A 20,075-nucleotide genomic window follows, 5' to 3' on the forward strand; every position below is an offset into this window, starting at 1 on the left:
CCATCTTCTTTTGTCTTCTCTCACTGAGGCCATCCCCTACTTATTCCCGGCTAGGCTCTTCTGCTTCCCTTTCTTCTTTCTTTTGTGAACTAGTGAGTTCCACTATGCTGTTTATAGATGCAGACATGAGGGGTGGTTTGGTGGTATACCCCTGAAGAGATGTGAGCCTCCCCTGTAGCTATGATGGAGCCTCAGGGAGGCATGGCCTCAGGGGCCCCTTGCTCTTCTGCTCTTCCATTAGTTAGAGTCATCGATATTTAACAATCCCGAGGATCAAAAGTCATCCACAGAGACAGTTATTTAAAACTCGATATTTTTTTCCACATGTACAGGCTTTTGCTGACTTGATGGAAATGACCCCGTACTATAGAGTTTGCTTCATTTCTGATGCTCTTGCCAAGACTTTGCCCTCTCACCCCAGGAAGCAGGATGACTTTATACATGCTCTCCTCTGTGAAGGCTGCCAAACTTATCTTCCCTGTCACAAGATTTTTCTAAGGGAAAGTTCATTCTTAGCCATCTCTTTTTTCTGAAACCTGCCAGCAGTTTTATAGCTATTCTGTTGAATCCCCTCAAAATAACTACCTTGTTTTTTTTTTTCAGTAACATTACAAAAAACAAACAAACAAACAAACCTGCTATTGCAGTTTTAACTTTTGAAAATGGGCATAGCATTTTCTCATGAAAGGACACGCCCCAGTTTTGCTTGGGTTAGGGTCACACCTGAAGGTGTTGCAATTAGACTTGGTTGTTGGGGAGCCTCTGTAACTAGGCGTTTATTATTTTCAGAACCATGTGCAGAGGGGAGAACTCCATCCTTGGACAGCTGAAACCAGAGCGTAAGTAGTGTTTCTCTTTTCCTCTGCTACTGTTTCTAGAAACACCACGAGCTACCGGCATTAGATACGAAGGTGAAGTCAGCATCTATTAGTTATTTTCCTTGTTGCTGTGACAAATATCTAACAAAGCAGCTTAGGGGAGAGAGGATTCATTCTGGCTCACAGCTTTAAAGTGCAGGCTGGTCACACTGAGTTCACAGTCACAGAGCAGGGAGTGGGGAGTGCTGGTGTACCCTTTGCCCTATGCATTCAGTCTGGAGCCTCCCCCTCACGTCTACACTAGATCTTCCTCCTTTAACTAACTTAACCTAGAAAACCCAGAAAACACACATCTCAAGTTGATAATCAAAATTAACTCTCATGGGATCTGTGAATCTCACATAGTGTGTGTTTAAGTGTGTGTGTGTGTGTGTGTGCATATTCTCTTCACAAAATGCTCACTTTTTCTCGTTAAAGTTAAATTGCCCAAACCAATGTTCAAATAAAAACACTTGCGCATGAGGTGTGAGAGCGATAAACACTGGAAAAACCTCTTTAATTTTTATTGGTTTGTTTATTTTTATAATCTTGATAATACTTGAGAGCTCTCACAAGAACTGTCTATATGGATTCTTAGCTCATCTCCTACCACACCCCTGTCTGGGATGGGTCATCCTTGTCTTAAAGATGATGAAAATGGGTGCTATGAGGCCAGCAGGCATTATTGCATCTCTTTATGCAGAAGTCTGTGGAATCCTGTAGTGCTTTCTTGTACTTTGTGAAAACAGCCTACAACATACCCATTTCTTATAACCTTTGAGACAATTATAGATGAGGAAGGAAACAAAAGCCAGTATCACCTTTCGCTGCTGCAGCTCTTTCTAGAACTAAGTTCTTAAGTGCGTATGAGAAAAAAAGGAGAGAAAATGTTTCCTCCTCATATCTATAAGGGACTAGTATCTAGACTATAAAACAAATCAGTAATAAAAGAGAATAGCTTATTTTTTAAAAATAATAAAAAAATCTAGATACTTGATTTTAAAGAAGATACAGAGATGACTAATAATACATGAAAGATGCTAAATATCATTTGCCATTGTGGAAAATCAAATAAGAACTACAATATGATACTTTACTCCCTCTAGGATAGTTAAAGTAAAAGTCAGGTCAAAGATGTATAAATAGTGGAATTCTCATACATTGCTGATGGGAATGCAAATTAGTATGTACAAGTTTCTTTTATTTGCCTAATTGTTTTGGAAGCTTACTGCCTCCATCTGCTAACTAGGCCTAGTCCCAGAAGCTTCTAGCTTCTGTAAACTCTAATCTAGGACTAGAATGCTTTCAGCCTCTGAGACTGACTGCTGATTAAGCTCACTCTTTCTAGTTCTTTCTGAACTCAGGCTGGCTGATTCAACCCAGAGGTTCTGGCTCAAACTCCTCTCTAAGGTGACTGATTCTATCTGGCTTCTCTTACCTTCTGACTTTTTGCTCTGCTTGGCTTTAAACTAACTCCAGCAATCTGTTCTAATCTTCTGGCTCCTTCTTATTCCCTGTCTCATTCTTCACTTGTGTCTAGCTTGTTCTCTCTTCAACCTGTCTCTGTAAAACTCTCCCAAAAAAATTACCTCCTCTCTCTCTCCCTTTCTATGTCCTTCTGTATTGCTCTCTCCTAAGTTGCCTCTCTTCCCTTCCTGTTTTGTAAGATTTGGGCATATTCTATTTTCTCAAATCTTTCTCTGATTAATCACTTTGTCCGCCTCTCAATTAGACATCACATTTAAACAGGGTGCTTCCTTCTACAAACTAACTTTACCTTCATTGTTTGGGATCAAAGGTGTGTACCAAGGGCGTGTCAGCATTCCTGCCTGATCACACAGATCTAGAAGGTCTTTGGATGTGATCAGAGCAGCCATGTTGCTGGATTAAAATTTCTTTACATTGTTACAGTGTCATTTGAAAATAGTTTTGTAATTCCTCAGATATTAGACACAGTTCTATATAAGCCTGAAATTTTCTATGCAAAATTTGCACGTGAGTGCTCATAATCAAAGTAGCCAAAAAAGGGAAACCATACAATGTCCAATAGCTGCCAAGATATACATTTTATAAGTGCGTGTGTATGCCCACGAAGACCAGAAAAGCACATTGGCAGGGTATCCTTCTCTGTCATTCTTTGCCCATCATAATGGTACAGTGGCATTGATAAAGTATAAAAAGAAATGAAACAGTATGTGCTACAATATGGGTGAGTCTTGTAAAAACTGGGCTAACTGAAAGAAGCCAGGCACAAGAAGCCATATTTTATATGGTTACATTTATATGAAATGTCTTTAATAGGCAAATCCATAGCAACAGAAAGTCCTATAGTGATTGCTAAGGACTAGAGAGAGTAGGTAGGCCAATTCGATAGGCTTGGGGTATAAAATGTCTTAGAATTAGGTAGTGGTGGAGGTTGTATAGCTTTGTAAAGATACCTTTTAAAGATCTGCTGAATTGGATCTGGCATGTAGCTGAGTTGGCACAGCGCTTGCCTGGCATGTGAAGGGCCCAAGATTCAATCCCAGCACCATGGAAGCCAAGTACGGTGGTGCATATCTATAATCCAAGCATTCAGAAAATAGAGGAGAGTCATCCTACTTCTCATCCTTAGATATACAGGTCACCCAGGCCCAAGGTCATCCTTAGATACACGGCGTGTTCATGAACAACTTGAGATACATGAAAAATAAACATAAAAAAAAATCTGCCTCAGAGAAAACTCTGTGAAGTGTGGCATCACATGCCTTTGATCCCAGCACTCGAGAGGCAGAGGCAGATGGATCACTTTGAGTTGGATGTTAGCCTGATCCACATAGTGAGACCTTGTTTCAAACAAATAAACAAAACCACAAAAAAAAAAAACACTTATTAAATTGTATTCTTAATTTATTTGCACTTCTGGGATCGAATACAGAACCCTGCAAATCCTAAGCAAGCAGCCTGACACTGAACTTTATCCTCAGCCCCAAACTGTACAATTAAAAGGGAGAAATTTCATGCCATCAAATTTTTGGAAATTTTTATAGAATTTTTAGGGGATCTGTTGGCTTTAAAAACTATGGGCTTAGCTGGATATGATGATGCATGCCTTTAATCCCAACAACCAGGAGGCAGAGGCAGGTCTCTGTGAGTTCAAGGAGAGCTTAGTCTACATAGTGAGTTCCACAACAGCCAGGGCTACTAGAGAGACTCTGTTCTCCAAAGTGTGTAAGAAAAGTAAGTACATAGATTAGAGACAGATAGACAGACAGACAGACAGATAGAAAGATAGATACATACATACATACATACATACATAGAGTAAATAAAATAGGCTTAAACTTCTACAGGCTTAATATATATGAACACACATGTCTATCAGTGTTGTGCATTTAGGAAATTTTTACTGATGGTCTGTTTCAGACCATCGCCCAATTGTACCCAGGAGAGAGCAGATATCCCAGAGTGTCACCTTGATCTCTATGGGTTGATGAATCCATCTATATAAGAGACATATTGACAAAACAGAGTAGGAAAGGCATCCCATGCTGCCTGGTGGGGGTTTGTAAGGGGAAGGCGAGGTTACAGGAAAGGAAGGAATCAAAGCAAGCTTATCCTCTTGTTTCTCAACTGTGAAAATGTCCTGCACTTAAATAAAGCATTTTCTTTGGCTCTCGGCCCTTTCTCGCCTTTTCCATTCAGGAGAAATAAATTGGATTTTAACACAAGAAACAATTTCAGTGTTAAGCCTGCTTGGGGCAGAGTTTCTAAAGACCCTGGGAACAACTCAAAAAAAAGCCTCTCTGTGGGGGAATGTTCAGATTCTAAACATGGGGAGAAAAGATTAATGACACGGTGCCCTTTTCTGAGGCAAGGTCCCGCTGTCGGTTTTGTTTTCGTTAGCGCAAGGTGGGTTTTCCAGACCCAGCTTCCTCATCTCTAATTGGGTGCAGGACTGCAGCTCCAAGAGGCCGCTGCTTCAGTTACTTTGAACAAAGCTGCAGCTGTGACGAAATTAAAATTCTTGAAAAGAATCCCAGCCCCAGCCATTCTCTGATCCGATAATCTCTAGAGACTTAATGTTCAGTTTAAAGCATTCTGTTATCATTTTTGATAAATTTTTTTTGTGAATTATATAGCACTTTAGGCCTTAGGACCAAGTTATTGTAAATTAGTGGTCGGGGTATTCAAGCAGGATTATAAATACACAAATACCTAAAGCTCCAATTTTAAGTAATAAACCTGTGATAACTCTCCGTGTTTTGTTTTGTTTTGTTTCCTCAAGCTTGCCTTGTAAACATCCAGCACTTGTGTGGAGTCCATCTTCCTTCTGGTACTCAGACAGCGGTGTCAATCAGGGTTAGTCCCAGACTGGGTGACTCACAGTCTCATATCCCATTACACATCGTCTGGGAACCTCCCCAGGACCTGTCTCTCCATTTTTTTCACAGTGGTGTTCATCAAAAACCACTCATGCTCCTCGTTGTAGCTTGGTAGCACACATCAACACCACCGACTCTGCATTTGTTTCATGTGAAGTAGGCTTTCCTCACAGAATAAAATGCCAGTTCTCAGTTTTCTTTGTCACACACAAGGGTAAAAGGTGAGGCTCAGGTCATCACAGGTGCACACCAGTTGCATCTCACAGGCCACACTGGGATTCCCCATGGGGCCCCCTTTCTACTAAGACTTTTTTTTCTTTCTCCCTCTCTCTCTTTCTTCTTTTTCTTTTTCCTCTCTGTCCTCTTCCTCCTCTTTTAGAATCTGTACTGTTAGCTTTATCTTCAAGGCCATTTTTTTTTTTTTTTTTTTTTTTTTTTTTTTGTGAGCCTCACTGTCTAGATGAGGCAGAGTGGAAGGTGGTATGGACTATGGTCTGGGCATCCCTGACAGACAGGTGCTTAGCTGATATGCCCTAGGCTATGGAATGGCACAAACCTGAGTTCCAGACCCTATAAACTATGGCACATCTTAAAATGCAGGCTGCTGGAAACCAGTCAGTATAACTCGTCTCTTAAAAATAATTTTAAATGCTTTCATATTCTTACTATAACTTATTTGTTTTATTATTACTGCAGAAAGATACATGTCATGTTTCACATGTGGAAGCCAGAGGAGAACTTTCAACAGTCAGCTCTCTCCTTCAGCCTTTACGTGGGTTCTAGGGATCAAACTCTGGTTGCCAGGTTTGTGAGGCAATAGCCTTTACCCACTGACACATGGCCGATTTCAGTCTGTAGGACAATTTCTATCTGTCCCTTCACCCCGTGTTCCCTTCCTCTCCCTTCTCCTCTGCCCCATCGCCTTGTCTTCTTTTCTCTTCCTCCCTTTAACTTTCCTGGAGCCTTAAACACCTCCACAGCCCATCTTCCTCTGAACTACACATGATGCTCAGTAATCTGCCTTTACCAAGTCTTAAGATAGGGTGGGCCTTATGCACACTGACAACCTCTGTTCAGTGTAGCTTGTGTACTTTTAATAGAAAATCCCTGCTTCAAAATATTTACTTCGGCAGAGGCTTTTCTTCCTGATTCCATTGGAAAGCTGTTTTATGTCTTAAAACAGTATTCTTTGGATCACAAGGCAGCCCCCGATGATACAGGGGAATCAGAAGCTCATGCTCTGTTGCCCCAAGTAACAATGATGACGGAAGCTGTGGGACACAGCACTGGTGCAGGAGAAGTGGATTCTACAGTATCTGTAAAAATTAGTCATTTTGGGGAATATTTTCCAGGAACTATATGGGCACAAAGAACTTCAGAGAGGAAAGAGATTTTTTTTTTAAAGGGGAGTAATGTCATCTACAAACTGTATGTCTGAGAATTGTGTAATCAAATTACAAAAAAAAAAAAATTGTCCCTCCCCGCCAGCTGATAATATGTTAAGTTAAGTTTGTGATTTTGTGTTGGGGCTTGTTCATAGCTGTCCTAGGGCTCATGTAATCTGCTGGCTGCAGGTTAAACACACCTGGAACTTAAACGTTGTTCTAATGTAACATTAACACATGGAGGGGTTATGAATATTTCATGTATGTAGAACTGTTGTTTTCATGTCTGTAGAATGGTGTAATGCAAAGCATCATTACAACAACGCAAACACTTTTTGTCAGTCAGTGCTCTGAGATCATTCACACACAGCGAGAAAGATGATCTGTCAGTGCAGGACTCCCCGTGTGAACCTAGCAATGGATTTCTTTCCAAGATACCTGAACTTAATAGAGCATCCAGGGCAAAGTAGAAATGCTCCATGATAAATGGGAAGCTCAGCAAACGGAGCCTTGAGTTTCCACTGGATCTAGTACTATGTTTCATAATCTCCTAAAGAAAAAGATATAACGTCTTCCTTTTAGGATTCATGATGACTTGGTTCCTCTCTGTTTGTTCTGAGTCTTAGACTTTGTTTGGACAGGACAAGAGTGTGAGGGAGGGAGACCGTAAAACCTTATGATGAACACTCAGATGGTGGTATTGATTATAGTTTGGTGTGGAATGCAGGTCTTGTCACATGGTGAGATGAATGAGCAGCTATTTATAGTACAAGCCGGGTACCATTTGGTCTAAACAAAATCTTCCAGTATCAAATACAATAAAGTTTATTTCCTCTCCTAACATTAATGATCTAGAAGGGAGACGTCTTTAAAATTCTTCGACATCTGCACACGTCTTTTCATTTTCCCTTCCTGTTGCCTTTTCTCAACTTCTTCCTAGCCAATGCCATGCCTGCTTTTATATTATTCAGTTTTTTGGTGCCTCACTGAGACCGATTAGCATTGCTTTCAGGAACATGAACAACTTATCAGTGGGCACACCACTGAATAAAATGACTCCTCTTTCTCGAGTAACCAGTTAGTGCCAACTGCTCTTCAGGGAGGGTGGAGCCTCATTAGCCATCCATAACAGAATGTTGAGGGTGCATCTTGCACAGGTAAGCGTGCCCATGCCATGAAGACAGTGGTTCTCAGCACTCACTCCTCCCTGTTCTGGGGGAAGATTATCTAATTGGCAACATTTCTGTGTAGCTAGAGTCAGCAGATTTCACTGCTGTTTAGGGCTGAATGTGCTACATACATTTTATGGTTTTGAGATGTGCTTGTCCTCTGGCTCCGCAGCAGGTGCCAACCGAGACAGAAGCAGCTGTGATGTGACACCAAACTCTTTTGTCTCTTCTGCTTCTGCTCCTCAGTAGTTAACTCGCCAAATCATTAAATGGCTCAGATTGGAGTACATTTCTAGATTGCCTCAGCCAAAGGCAGAACACATCTCAAATTTGTTTTTCCTTCCTTCCTTCCTTCCTTCCTTCCTTCCTTCCTTCCTTCCTTCCTTCCTTCCTTCCTTCCTTCCTTCTGTTCTTTCTTTCTGTCCTTCTTTCTTTCTTCCTTCTTCTCTTTCTTCCTTTCCTTACTTACTTTCTTTCTTTTTTGAGACAGGGTTTCTTTGCGTAGCCTTGACTGTCCTGGACTTGGTTTGTAGACCAGGCTAGCTTCAAACTCACACAGATCTGCCTGCTTCTGCCTCCCCTAGTGTTGAGATTACAGGCTTGCCCCACTGTGCCCAGCCAATGTGATTTTTTTTAATGTAGTCACTCATTGTCCTAGTTAGCTTTGATGACATAGCCTAGAGTCATTTAAAAAGAGAATCACAACTGAGGGATTGCTCACCTCAGGTTCTCCTGTGATGTATCTAGGAGGGATGGTCCTTATTTGTTAACTGATATACAGAGCCCAGTCTGCTGTGGGCCTGAAACCAACCCTGGGTAGGTGGCCCTAGGATATATAAGAGATGAGCTAAGCATGAGCCAGAGAACAAGCCTGAGGATAAGCTAGCAAGAACTGTCCCTCTGGTCCCTGCTTTAAGCTCTTGCCCTGAGCTCTCGCTCTGACTTTCCTCAGTGATGGACTGTGACCTGGAAGAATAAGTCAAATCCTGTCCTCCCCTAAGTTGCTTTTGGTCAGAATGTTTTGTCACAGCAACATAATGAAACTAGGACAGTCATCCAAGTTATTAAAACACATTCCTGTACCATAAAAATTTTCTGGTTAAATTTTATAAAATAAATTAATATATATTATGTATATTATATACATATTACACGTTATAAATATCATTTTATACATGTTATACATATATTATGCATGTATTATAATATAATGTATCTTACACAATATTGTATATATGTATTCTAAGTAACCTGCTTAAATGGCATATATGTCTTGGGAAACAACAAAACTGATGTACCTTAGTTGGGCATGGTGATGTTCATTTCAGTACTTTCTTTCTGACTCACAGTTGGTAACCAGTGGATAAATTACATATCGTTTTGTGGCCTGAGAACACATGCAGAGCTGGAAGGAAACCTAGTCACTGAGCTCATCTATGTCCACAGCAAGTTGCTAATTGCTGATGACAACACAGTCATTATTGGTAAGTGTATGGTCTGTGGCTGCACCTCCTGTCCCTGACAGCCCTGTACCTGAATTATCCTTCTTTCTCTACACTTCCTTGCAGTTTGGACATTGTAATAGAACACCCAAACTGTTCCAGAGTCAGCCTTTTTTTTTTTTTTTTGTGGCCTCCCTAGCCTGTTTTGTTTGTTTGTTTTTGTTTTTAATCTGTAAGAATTAGAGATCCAGAGTAATGAAAGGGACTTTGTACATATTAAAAGCTGGGGTTGAAACCCTTCATTCATCTATTCATCTGACTGAGCTCATTTATTTAAATGTGTTTACTTATTAGTTTGTTTGTCTGATGTGTGTTCTGTGTGGAAGTCAGAGGCCAGATCGAATGAGTTTCCACCAAGACAGTCCTGGGAATTGAACTCCAGCCATCAGGCTTGGCTTGGCACCAAGCGTCTTTACCTGCTGAGCCATGTCACTAGCCCTGATTTTACACTTTTTTTTAAATTCCCTTATTTTTATTTTGAATCCAAGTGACTGACTAGATGTCTGGGATTAGAAGGAGAGGAAATCAGCAAGAAAAGTATTTCAAACAAGAGACCTTTGTGGGTGGTCTGTGCTGACCCCACCTCCATTTGACCTTTCCTACAGATCCAGAGTTGGGTAGCAGTCAAAGTCGGAAGGATGCTAAAGTATTACTGTCTATGCACTTACCAAAGCTTTTTCTAGTGTCCATGTTTTGGATACCCAAAGTCAAGGTGTGGAACCGTGAGCTTTGCTGACGGGTGTGGAGGTAGACAGAGAGGTGTGTTTTGCTGGAGTGACAGAGCCCTATTTTATGATCCATATCCTTCTGACTGATGATACATAGTGTTCTTCTAGAGAGCCCTCTTCCTCTCACTGGCTCAGGAGACAGGCATGCACATTCTGGATTGCATCTTCTGGGCCAGAGGGGTGGATATTCAGCTTCCTTCCAGGTTTATACACACCGGACACCCTGTGCTACCATTGTTGCATTATTTCACACTTAATATTGTATTACATGAATGAAAACTGGAAAGCTGGATGAGGGACAGAAAATCAATCACCTGTCCAATTAGTGTTTCAGTTGCCTCGATGAAAAACCACGACCAAAAGCAAGTTTAGCTTATACTTCCACATTGTACTCCATCACTGAAGGAAGCCAGGACAGGAACCCAAACAGATCAGGAACCTGGAGGCTGGATCTGATGCAGAGGTCATGGAGGGGTGCTGCTTCCTGGCTTGCTCCTTGTGGCTTGATCAGCCTGCTTTCTTATAGAACCCAGACCCAGGGATGATAGCACTCATTCACTGGGCCCTCCCCCCATCAACCTCTAATTAAGAAAATGCCCTACAATCAGATCTGATCAAGACATCTTGTCAGTTGAGGTTCTTTCTTTTCAGATGACTCTAGCCTGTGTCGCGTTGACATGAAACCAGCCATCTTGTTAACACTCTGAATGTGTGTTACTCAGAGAGATGGTGCTTGGCACCACTGGGAATCCTGTTCACCTGTTTTAAGGATGTAGCTTCTCAGCTGTACTAAGATAATTCCCTAGTCTTTAAGAAGCTAAATGTCATGAAGTATTTTGACTTTTTTTTTTGGCAGTCATATGCCTTTTTCCTCTCTAGCCTCCACTGAGGAAAGGGAAAAAAAATCTCCTATGTAACAGTAATGAGATGCCTTATCTGGAATATAATTTGGGGAAAATGTAATTCTGAAGCAAGAAAATGTACATATCACAGTGTTTGTATATGTGCATATCAGTACATACATGTATGTATATGTCTGTAAACATGGCTTAATAATTCACATATATGCAGTCACATAAGGACAAAGACTGGAGAAATAAATTATTTTAATATTTATGAAGAACAATTAAAAAAAAGCATCATATCCCAACAGTGCTTATTTTATAGAAGTGGTTCTCAACCTGTGGGTCATGACTCATTTGGGGCCAAATGACCCTTTTACATTAGGTCACCTAAGACCATCAGAAAATATCAGTATTCAGACTGTGATCCATAATAGTAGCAAAATTACAGCTATGAATTAGCAACGAAAATTATTTTATGGTTAGGGTTACCACAACATGAGGAACTATATTAAAGGGTTGCACCATTTTGGAAGGTTGAGAACCTTCCATTGCTCTGTTGGGACTTACCACCATGAACAAAAATCTATTTCAAATGGATCAAAGACCCCCACCATAAAACTAGATACACTGAACCTGACAGAAGAGAAAGTGGGAAATAGCCTTGAATTCACTGGCACAGGAAAAGACTTTCTGAACAAAACACCATTAACCAGGTAATAAGAGCAATTAATAAATGAGACCTCCTAAAACTGTATGCTTCTGTATGGCAAAGGACAGCATCGTTCAGGCAAAGCAGGATACAGAATAGGCAACGATTTTTAGCAGCTGTACATATGATGGAGGGCTAAAATCTAAAATATATAAAGAATTCAGAAAATGGATGTCAAGAAAAGAAATAAACTGACTTTTAAAATGGCTGCGAGGACAGACAAGATTACACGGAGAAACCCTGTCTCAAAAAGACAAAAATAAAATAAGATTGGCTACAGATTTAAACAGAGAATCCTCAGAAGAGGAAATACTAATGGCTGAGTAGCACTGTAGAAAATGTTCAGCACCCTTAGTCATCAGGGAAACTCAAATCACTTAGACTATATACCAGTCCGAATGGCCAAGATCGATAACTGACAGCTTATGCTGGCGAGGATGTAGAGTAGGGGAATATGCCTCCATGGCTGGTGGGAGAGCAGACTTGTGCAGCTATTATGGAAGTCAGTGTGGCAGTTCTTCAGGAAGCTGGGAATCGATCCACCTTTTAAATGCAGCTATCCACTCTCCTCTTGTGGGCACATGCTCAAAGGATATTTCATTCTATCACAGGAACACTTTCTCAGTCATATTCATTCATCTATAATAGCCAGAAATCAGGAATATTCTAGCTTTTTATCATAACGGGTGAATAGATAAAGAAAATGTTATGTTACATTTACACAATGGAATATTACTCAGCTGTTGAAAAAATGAAATAATAAAATTCACAGGTAAATGGATGAAGCTAGAAAAAAAAATCCTCATGAGTGAGATAGCGCAGACCCAAAAAAACAAATATGGTATGTATTTACCTATATGTCAATGTTAGCAGTTAAGTCTTCAATAATCCGGCAATAAGCTGCGTAAACCATGGAAGTTAAGTATAGAGTAAGGGACTAGAGGGAGGGATAGATCTCCCTAGGAAAGGGGAAACAGAATAAATAATTATGGATGTGTTTGGCAGGGGAATAGAATGGGAGGATCAAATGAGGAGGGGGACGAGAAAAAAAAAAAAAACAGGGACAGACATCTAAAGCAAAGACCATTTGAGGGTGGTATGGAAACCTATTATAGTAAAAGCTTCCAGAAGATATGCATATATAAAAATAAATATGGCTCTAGTTGAAATTGCCAAATAATGGGGAAGATGAAGCCCCAGCTGGGCATCTCACATCACCAAATGAAGCCTCCAGTTCCAGGCATGAGTTACAACCAATCTTGTATTTGGCCAAAGGGGCTTCATGAGCACCCCCAAACAACCCAGGCTATTGCCAAAGCTACTGGTTGCTCTCTATAACCTGACAATAAGGCCCTATTGCCAAAAACACACAATTTATTGAATGTGGAGAGGTCAAGCTCATGCCTCCCTAGAGCCTTCACTACACTGCTCACAAACACAGGAGAAAAGTAAACACCAATACAAACACAAACCTTCTGCTCTACAGTGGTGACCTGCCTGCAAGATATGCTAGTGACATGGTGGCACAAAGCTGGCGGGAGTAGCCAACTGGTATCTGATTGGATGTAAGGCCCACTCCATGGAATAGAACTCGTATCCAGCACTGCTTGGGTGGCCAAGAACCTGAGACTAGGTAGGCCAGGGATCTAGGGGAAAAGCAAATACTACTGTTCTGATAAATGATCTCACCCCCCCAAAAAAAAAGACGCTTAATGACATCCATCTATATTCATAGATCAATGTCTTACTCAGCCATCACCAGAGAAGTTTCCTCCTGCAACTAAACAATGTGCAGAGAGTGGAAGACCTTGAAATAGTCCTAATTGGGATGCCTCCAACAAATCCTTTCCCTCGGGACTCAAGTTTCCTCAGGAGAAGAGAAGGTGGAATACTTGCTAAGAATCAACGGGGATGGAGAACACCAAGGAAACAAAGATTACCAGACACAACAGGACTGATGTCTAACTCACAGAAACTGGCAGCATTCAGGTGCCTGCATAGGTAGATAGCCAGATGAGGTCTTAGCCCTGAGAGGGAAGGTGGACTAACCTTCATCCCTAACCAGAAACCAACTGCGATTGATAACTGCTCACAAAGGGAAGATTAGTTTTTCCAATAGAGTCTCACTGACCATACAAACCACTCTTAAGGGCTAGGCCTATTGCCAGTAGATGACCAACACAAAAAGGAATTCAATGGCATATGGGGGAAGGGGTTCTCTGTCTCATAATGTTTTGTTGGACCTTTTCTACCTTTCAGGTCCTTTGCATATATATGATCATTTTTGGTTTTATGATTTTATGGGATTTCTGTGGCTGCCTCAGTCTCTATTATGTATTTCTTTGGCTTTTTTTCTTCTGTATGTTTTATTCTATTCTGGTTTGCTTTATTTTTTTTATCTTAACTCATTTTATTATTAGTTTTTAGATGCCTGGTTTCAAATGAGAGACAGGGTGTGGATTTGGATGGGGGGGACATGGGAAGGATCTGGAGGAAGTTGGGGCAGGGGAACTATAATCAAAATATCTGTATAAAAAGTCTATTTTTAATAAAAGAAAAATATAGAAAAAATGCCGACATGCTCAGAAGTGTGAAACATTCAATATCAAACAAGAGAGAAAAATAGCCTACAAGGCAGTCATGGTAGTGCAAACCTTTAATCCCAGCACTTGGGAGGCAGAGGCAGGAGGATCTCTGAGTTTGAGGCCAGCCTGGTTTGCGGAGTGAGCTCCAGGACAGCCATGGCTGCAAAGAGAAACCCTGTCTTGAAAAAGAGAGAGAAAGAAAAAGAAAGAGCCTAGATTTCTTTCATGTAATCCTATAGTCTATACCTGGTGACATGCAGTGTGCTTTTACTTTAGTCATGTGATTTATTTTTCTGAGATAGTAAAATAAGTCTTTTGTTTTTTAGATTTTAGTATATGTTTTACATAATTTCCAATTCTGTTTTTGTTTATACACTCATCATTTGCATACCTAACAAGCCTGTTCCTTTCATTTCAATTCCAACTACTCTCTTGTTTTGTAATTATTGTTTATTTTCTGCACTGTTATAAGAATTGTCCTCATTTGTGTTAACAGCACATTCACTATCTGATTGGCTGTCTTCATAGTTCATTCACACTGAAACCTCAGCTTTATTACCGGTGTATTCTTGGGACCGAGAACAGGACGTGTTCAAGGCTGGGCACTTGTCTGGGAACCATACAGGCCTGCAGACACAGGCATGCGGAGAAATCGTCCCCGTCATAAGCACGCGGTCCTTTCCATTTAGAGGGGCTTACCTTTGTGTCCATGGCTCCTTAGAGGCACCAGCTTCCGGCTCTTCTTTCGAATAAGGAATTTTGACATTTTTAATCTGTTCACGGGAGTTCTCCTTTAAGTCCCTTCCGAGGTTCCTCAGCTGAAGGTGGTGTGAAGCCTTGTACTCCTGCAGTGTCTCCAGCTGCCCTTACAGCAGAGCTACCTGCCCCATCAGTATTTCAGTAAGCTGGTTCCGAGGGGTTCCCTCAGCTGTGCGTGCTGCGCAGCCATTTGCTCCATCAGTATTTCCTTGACGTCATTTCTGAGGACTTTTCTCAGTGGCGTGTGATGCCAGGCAGCTTGTTACTCAGATCCTCCTTCCTTCCTCTTCACCCAAGGATCTTTTTTATCCCATTGCTTCTCCTCCTCCTTTTTGGTCCTTGGGACATTTTCTGCTAGTGAGAAAAATGGAAATTAATTTGTTTGGAAATAATAATAATGCAAAGGGAATAAAAGGTAAGTCACAAACTTAAAGAAGTTATTTGCAAAACAGAATATTCAAAACACATAGGAGAGGCTAGAGAAATGGCTCTATGGGTAACAGTGAATGATGCTCTTGCATAGGACGTGGGTTTTGTTTTCAGCACCCATGTGGAATGGCTCTCAGCGGCTTGTCACCCCACCTCCAGGGGGATCTGATGCTTCCGGCCTCAGTAGACACCCCGCCACACCACACACACACACCACATATAACCACACAAAACACATAAAAAATTTTAAAACACGCAAGGAATGCCTTCAAATTCAAACTGACAAATATGCAATTAAAATGTCAAGGGAATTTTTTTAACTTTTATTAATTATGCTTTATTCACTCTGTATCCCCCCATAAATCCCTCCCTCCTCCCCTCCTAATCCCACCTTCTCTCCGTATTCTTCACACATGCCCCTCCCCAAGTCCACTGATAGGAGAAATCGAAAGAACACACCCATGATCCATAAACAGAAGAAAAGATACTCGTGTTTTTTTAATATAGAAATGCACAAGTAACAGCTTTTTAAAATTCTTAGATTGGCAAAAATCAAAGCACTAGGCAAGCTAAGCATTAGCCAGGCCACAGAAGTGCCCTCGGCCCCTGGAGGGAGCTCAGACTAGCAGTCCTGCTACATAAAGCCTACATATATGCTCACACACAAGTACCACAGCAGCACAGAAGGCACGGGAAGATTCTGCACAGCAAAACTCTGCAAGTAACCCCTGTCTAGGCTCAAATGAAAAGTTAATTTATGAAATGGTTATGGAAGTCAAACAAGTACATTAGTTACACACAGATAAATCTCAAAAACACAGCGTGGAATGAAGGAAGCAGGTTTCATGATTATCTACCGAATAAGCCCATTGATATCTGCAATGAAGTTTTGGTTTCTTTAAAAGCTCAGTTATGTTACATAAATACATTTTTGTTTAAATCCCAAGTGTGGGATTTTAGTTTGGGCTTAGTTTAAAAAACAAAAACAAACAAACAAACAAACAAACAAAAAAACGAGTGCAACAGACATCAAGTAACAAGGCAGAGGTAAAGTGGTTTTGTTTAGGAAGACACATGATAAACATGAAGATTAACATCAAGCTAGCTAATCTCCCAGTGAGGGAGAGGAGAGAAGGGCTCATGAGAGAAGGCGCTCCTGTGGGGAAGAGGAATCCTTCCCAGCCTAGGTGATAGATCCAGTTTATTCAGGGGTGATTTTATTATGGCTTTGGTATTTGTTTTTATATTGTGCTATATTTTAAGTTTTTAAAATATAGCAGCTGCAGAAATGGGTTTTAAATGATCAAGGCAATGACTTAATAAAAACAAGGAACCCTGTTCCATGAAAGTACATGATCACTGTGCACATTTGCTATCAACAGTGCAAACTCTTGAGGGCACATGCCGAGCAAGGTCAGAAGTTCCTCCCTGTGCTCTGTGTTCTGCAAAAGGCACGCAGAACCTGTAAACATTCTGTGTACCCCAGCTTCCTCCTTCCTTCTCTTCCTCATTTCTTTTAATGTAGAAATGACATGTGCAACTCCTTTTCTGAGTTTGATTTTCAGAACAAAGCAATGTTTAACTGCAAGACTAGCAGTTTAAGTCTTGTTAGTTAAGACTAACATTTACACTTGTCAGCATTTCCCTGTCAGTATTAAATTTAATAAATTCATGTGTGTGACATGCATGAATGCATGATCACATATGTGTATATACATGCTTGAGAGCCAGAGCCTGACATGGTGTCTTGATTGGCTTTCTTCCATTGTCACTTTCCACCTTATATCTTCAAGGTCTTTTGCTTTTCTAGAGCCTAATTAACCAGCCTGCTTCAGGAATCCTGTCTCTGCCTATTTTACCCTGGGACTATAGGTGTAACTCCATGCCTGCCCAGGATTTACATGAGTTCTAGGGACGTAAACTCTGATTTTCATGTTATCAACTGTGTGGGTGACAGCCACAAGTGACCCATCCTCAACAAGGCTAGCTTAACAGTGGAAAGCAAAACCAAACCAAACCAAACAAAACAAAACAAACAAACAAAAAAACCCAAAACAACCAAGATTTATTCAATGTGCTCATCTTGGGAAAAGAAGCAAGAGAGACCCGGTGAAGCTACCCACGTCCATCTTCAGGATCCTGCAGTAAGACTGTGAGGTTTAGAAAGCCAAGATTATGAACATCTAAGCAGTGCCCTCCAAGGGACGGGCCCGCCCACCACTAACCCCACATTGTTGGCTTCAGTCTTATGCTGTAAGGTGGTCTGACAAGTTGTTAGAGCTTGTGAAATCTCCTTCCTGTCTGGCTGCAGTCTTTTCTTTCTTCCAGCATGGGATTTCTGGGGGGAATTCCCATTTCTTTGGGGCCCATTGTTTCAACAGTCTGGTTGAAATCAGGTTGAGATCTTTTTGGAAGATCTTCCATTCTTGATAGGCCTGTTTCACCAGCTCCTGCAGACTGTACTTTGCTGCTGTCTCTAAGATTTCAGCACACAATGCCAGTAGTGTACTCCTGCCCTCAGGAGCCAGGGGCTGCTGCCATGGGCGAGGGTCTGGCCCTAGTGGTTATATATGTGGGGGTATTGTTTAAAGAAGGAAAATCTTTACCAGTAAAGACTCAAGAGCCAGATGCTGGGGTGAAAACCTGCTAGCTCAGAGAGGCAGAGAAAGCACTCAGCTGACCTTCCTTCTCAACTCAGATCAGGATGGAAAAAACCCAAAAGGCTCACTAGCTCAGCTGACAGCCCAGGAACAAAAGGCCAAAAGAACCCAAGGCCAAAGGCTTGCTAGCTCAAAGCCCAAAAAGCCAGGGAGCTGAGGAGCTGAAGCCTAAGCTAAAGCCAGAGCTTGAGCTAAAAGCCTTTTCTATTTCTCCACACTGTCTTAAGTTCCCCTCAACTCAAAGTCCCTCCTACTCTTTAATCCCTGTCAGCGAGTTTCCTACTCTGCCTCTTCACCCAGAGTTAACCTTATTAAATCCTGTGTGCAGAAAGCTCTGGATTAAAGGTGTGTGCTAGGTAGGGCTGGGTGAACCACAGCATAATCACCAGTTTACAATAAACAAAGTTCTTGGATTAAAGGTGTGTGATAGGGCTCACCCACACCCAAGAAACAGGGTTTTACAGTTCACAATTTTGGGGTTCACAATAGGATCAAATATCCTGCAACATGGAGGTTTCCAGGCTGGTTCCCAGGCCACAGTGATCTTGGTCCCAGGCCCTGAGCAGCCTCCTCAGAGCAGGAGGGGAGTGAAGTTCCAAAGACATACCAGGAGCTCCTTTCACACACTTAGGAAAGCAGGCTTAGGTTAGAGAAGGGGCTCAGATACAAATGAGAAAGGGCAATGGGAGGTGCACTGGAAGGGTTGGAGGGGGAAAAGGAAAGAGGGGGAATCATGTAATTATACTTTCATTGAAGAAAATGCTGCCGAACTTTATGGCTAATTAGTGCGCATGTGTACCTTACTATGATCAACCGCAGTATTTTTTTTTCTATTGTGAGGAATCAGGTAATAAAAAGTGCAAAGTAAATATCTGAAAAATAAAAACTAAAAAAGATTAGTTCTTCTCAAGTCACATCCTTGGTGAATTGAGATTTCAAAATAGAGGGAAGTGGGCATCAAAGCTTCCGCCCTGCCAGGGGAGGTGGAAAGTTGCTGTCATGGATGGAACACAGTGTTACAGATTAACGGATGACTGTGAAAGCACTCATGGCATTGAACATTCCTTACTGTATAAGCTCAAGAAGAGAAAGCATCTCTGATATCAAACCCCACTGGCCCCAGCCTCTGGGTGTCTAATCTCCTGTATGCAGTTGATGAAGCTAAGGTCTTTCTGGTACAACAGACCTGCCATTCATGAGTCCTGCTGCGGCACACTGTGCTGCTGCTGTCCACCGCTCAGGCATTTATCTAAAACAGAGGGAGCTGGAAGACGGATCAGAACAGATGTAACAGCCGTCAGGTGGTCCTGATATAAAACAGGACCATCTCAGAGCAAAGCAGGATCCCACAACAGTCTACAGGTCTTGTGCAAGGTAGTTCTTTAAGCTCCCACGGCCACCACAGAGATTCACACCAGCCCGCCACAGTACATGCATTTATCACCTATTGTTTTAATCGAAGCAACAAGTATTGAACTATTGAATTGTTTCCTGGTCTCAGACACTTAGGAGCCTGAGAACTTGAACTTAAATTTGGCCTTATAATCAAAATGGAGACTTGGAGGCAAAATGGCTTCTGATATGCTAAAGGTGACAGCAGGTGTTAACAGAGGAGCTAAAGTTATGCTAAGAACTAAAGTAGGTCTCAATAGAAGGGCTAGAGAGTTTAAGCAGGTTATAACAGGCTAATCCTAAGGAGGCCCCTGTCTCCCCTAAACTAGGAAGCTTGGAGTGAGGTCTGCCATTAGCAGTTGCTGTCAGGAGAAGATTGTTCATTTTTGCTGTTTCTCCTTTTAGGTTCTGCCAACATCAATGACCGGAGCCTGCTGGGGAAGCGAGACAGTGAAATGGCTGTCATAGTGCAGGACACAGAGACAGTCCCATCAATGATGGATGGAAAAGAATATCAAGCTGGCCGCTTTGCCCAAGGCCTTCGGCTGCAGTGCTTCAGGTCAGCGCTGGAGAGCCACGATTTTATTATTAGTTCCCCATTAGGTGCTAGGGCTCAGGGCGACCTTCACCCTTGGCCATGCTAGTTCACTGGTGCCATGCTAGGTTCTTCTTATCTGGAACAATGTCTCTC

General features: G+C 41.6%; 1 protein-coding gene across 5 annotated transcripts in view; it reads left to right on the forward strand.

The window, feature by feature from the left end:
• Positions 1 to 20,075, forward strand: part of Pld1 (phospholipase D1) — a 215,427-nt gene that overhangs the window by 183,089 nt on the left and 12,263 nt on the right. For 4 of the 5 annotated variants that reach the window (XM_060378160.1, XM_060378159.1, XM_021645734.2 and 1 more), the window contains 3 exons: positions 790 to 839; positions 9,125 to 9,259; positions 19,790 to 19,943. In XM_060378160.1, coding sequence (XP_060234143.1) covers positions 790 to 839; positions 9,125 to 9,259; positions 19,790 to 19,943 — 339 coding nt within the window. Of the gene's footprint in view, positions 1 to 789; positions 840 to 9,124; positions 9,260 to 13,294; positions 14,347 to 19,789; positions 19,944 to 20,075 lie in introns of those variants that run through there. The other variant, XM_021645736.2, reaches the window with a different exon arrangement.

The sequence above is a fragment of the Meriones unguiculatus genome, chromosome 2 (assembly GCF_030254825.1).
Source record: "Meriones unguiculatus strain TT.TT164.6M chromosome 2, Bangor_MerUng_6.1, whole genome shotgun sequence".
Classification (NCBI taxonomy): domain Eukaryota; kingdom Metazoa; phylum Chordata; class Mammalia; order Rodentia; family Muridae; genus Meriones; species Meriones unguiculatus.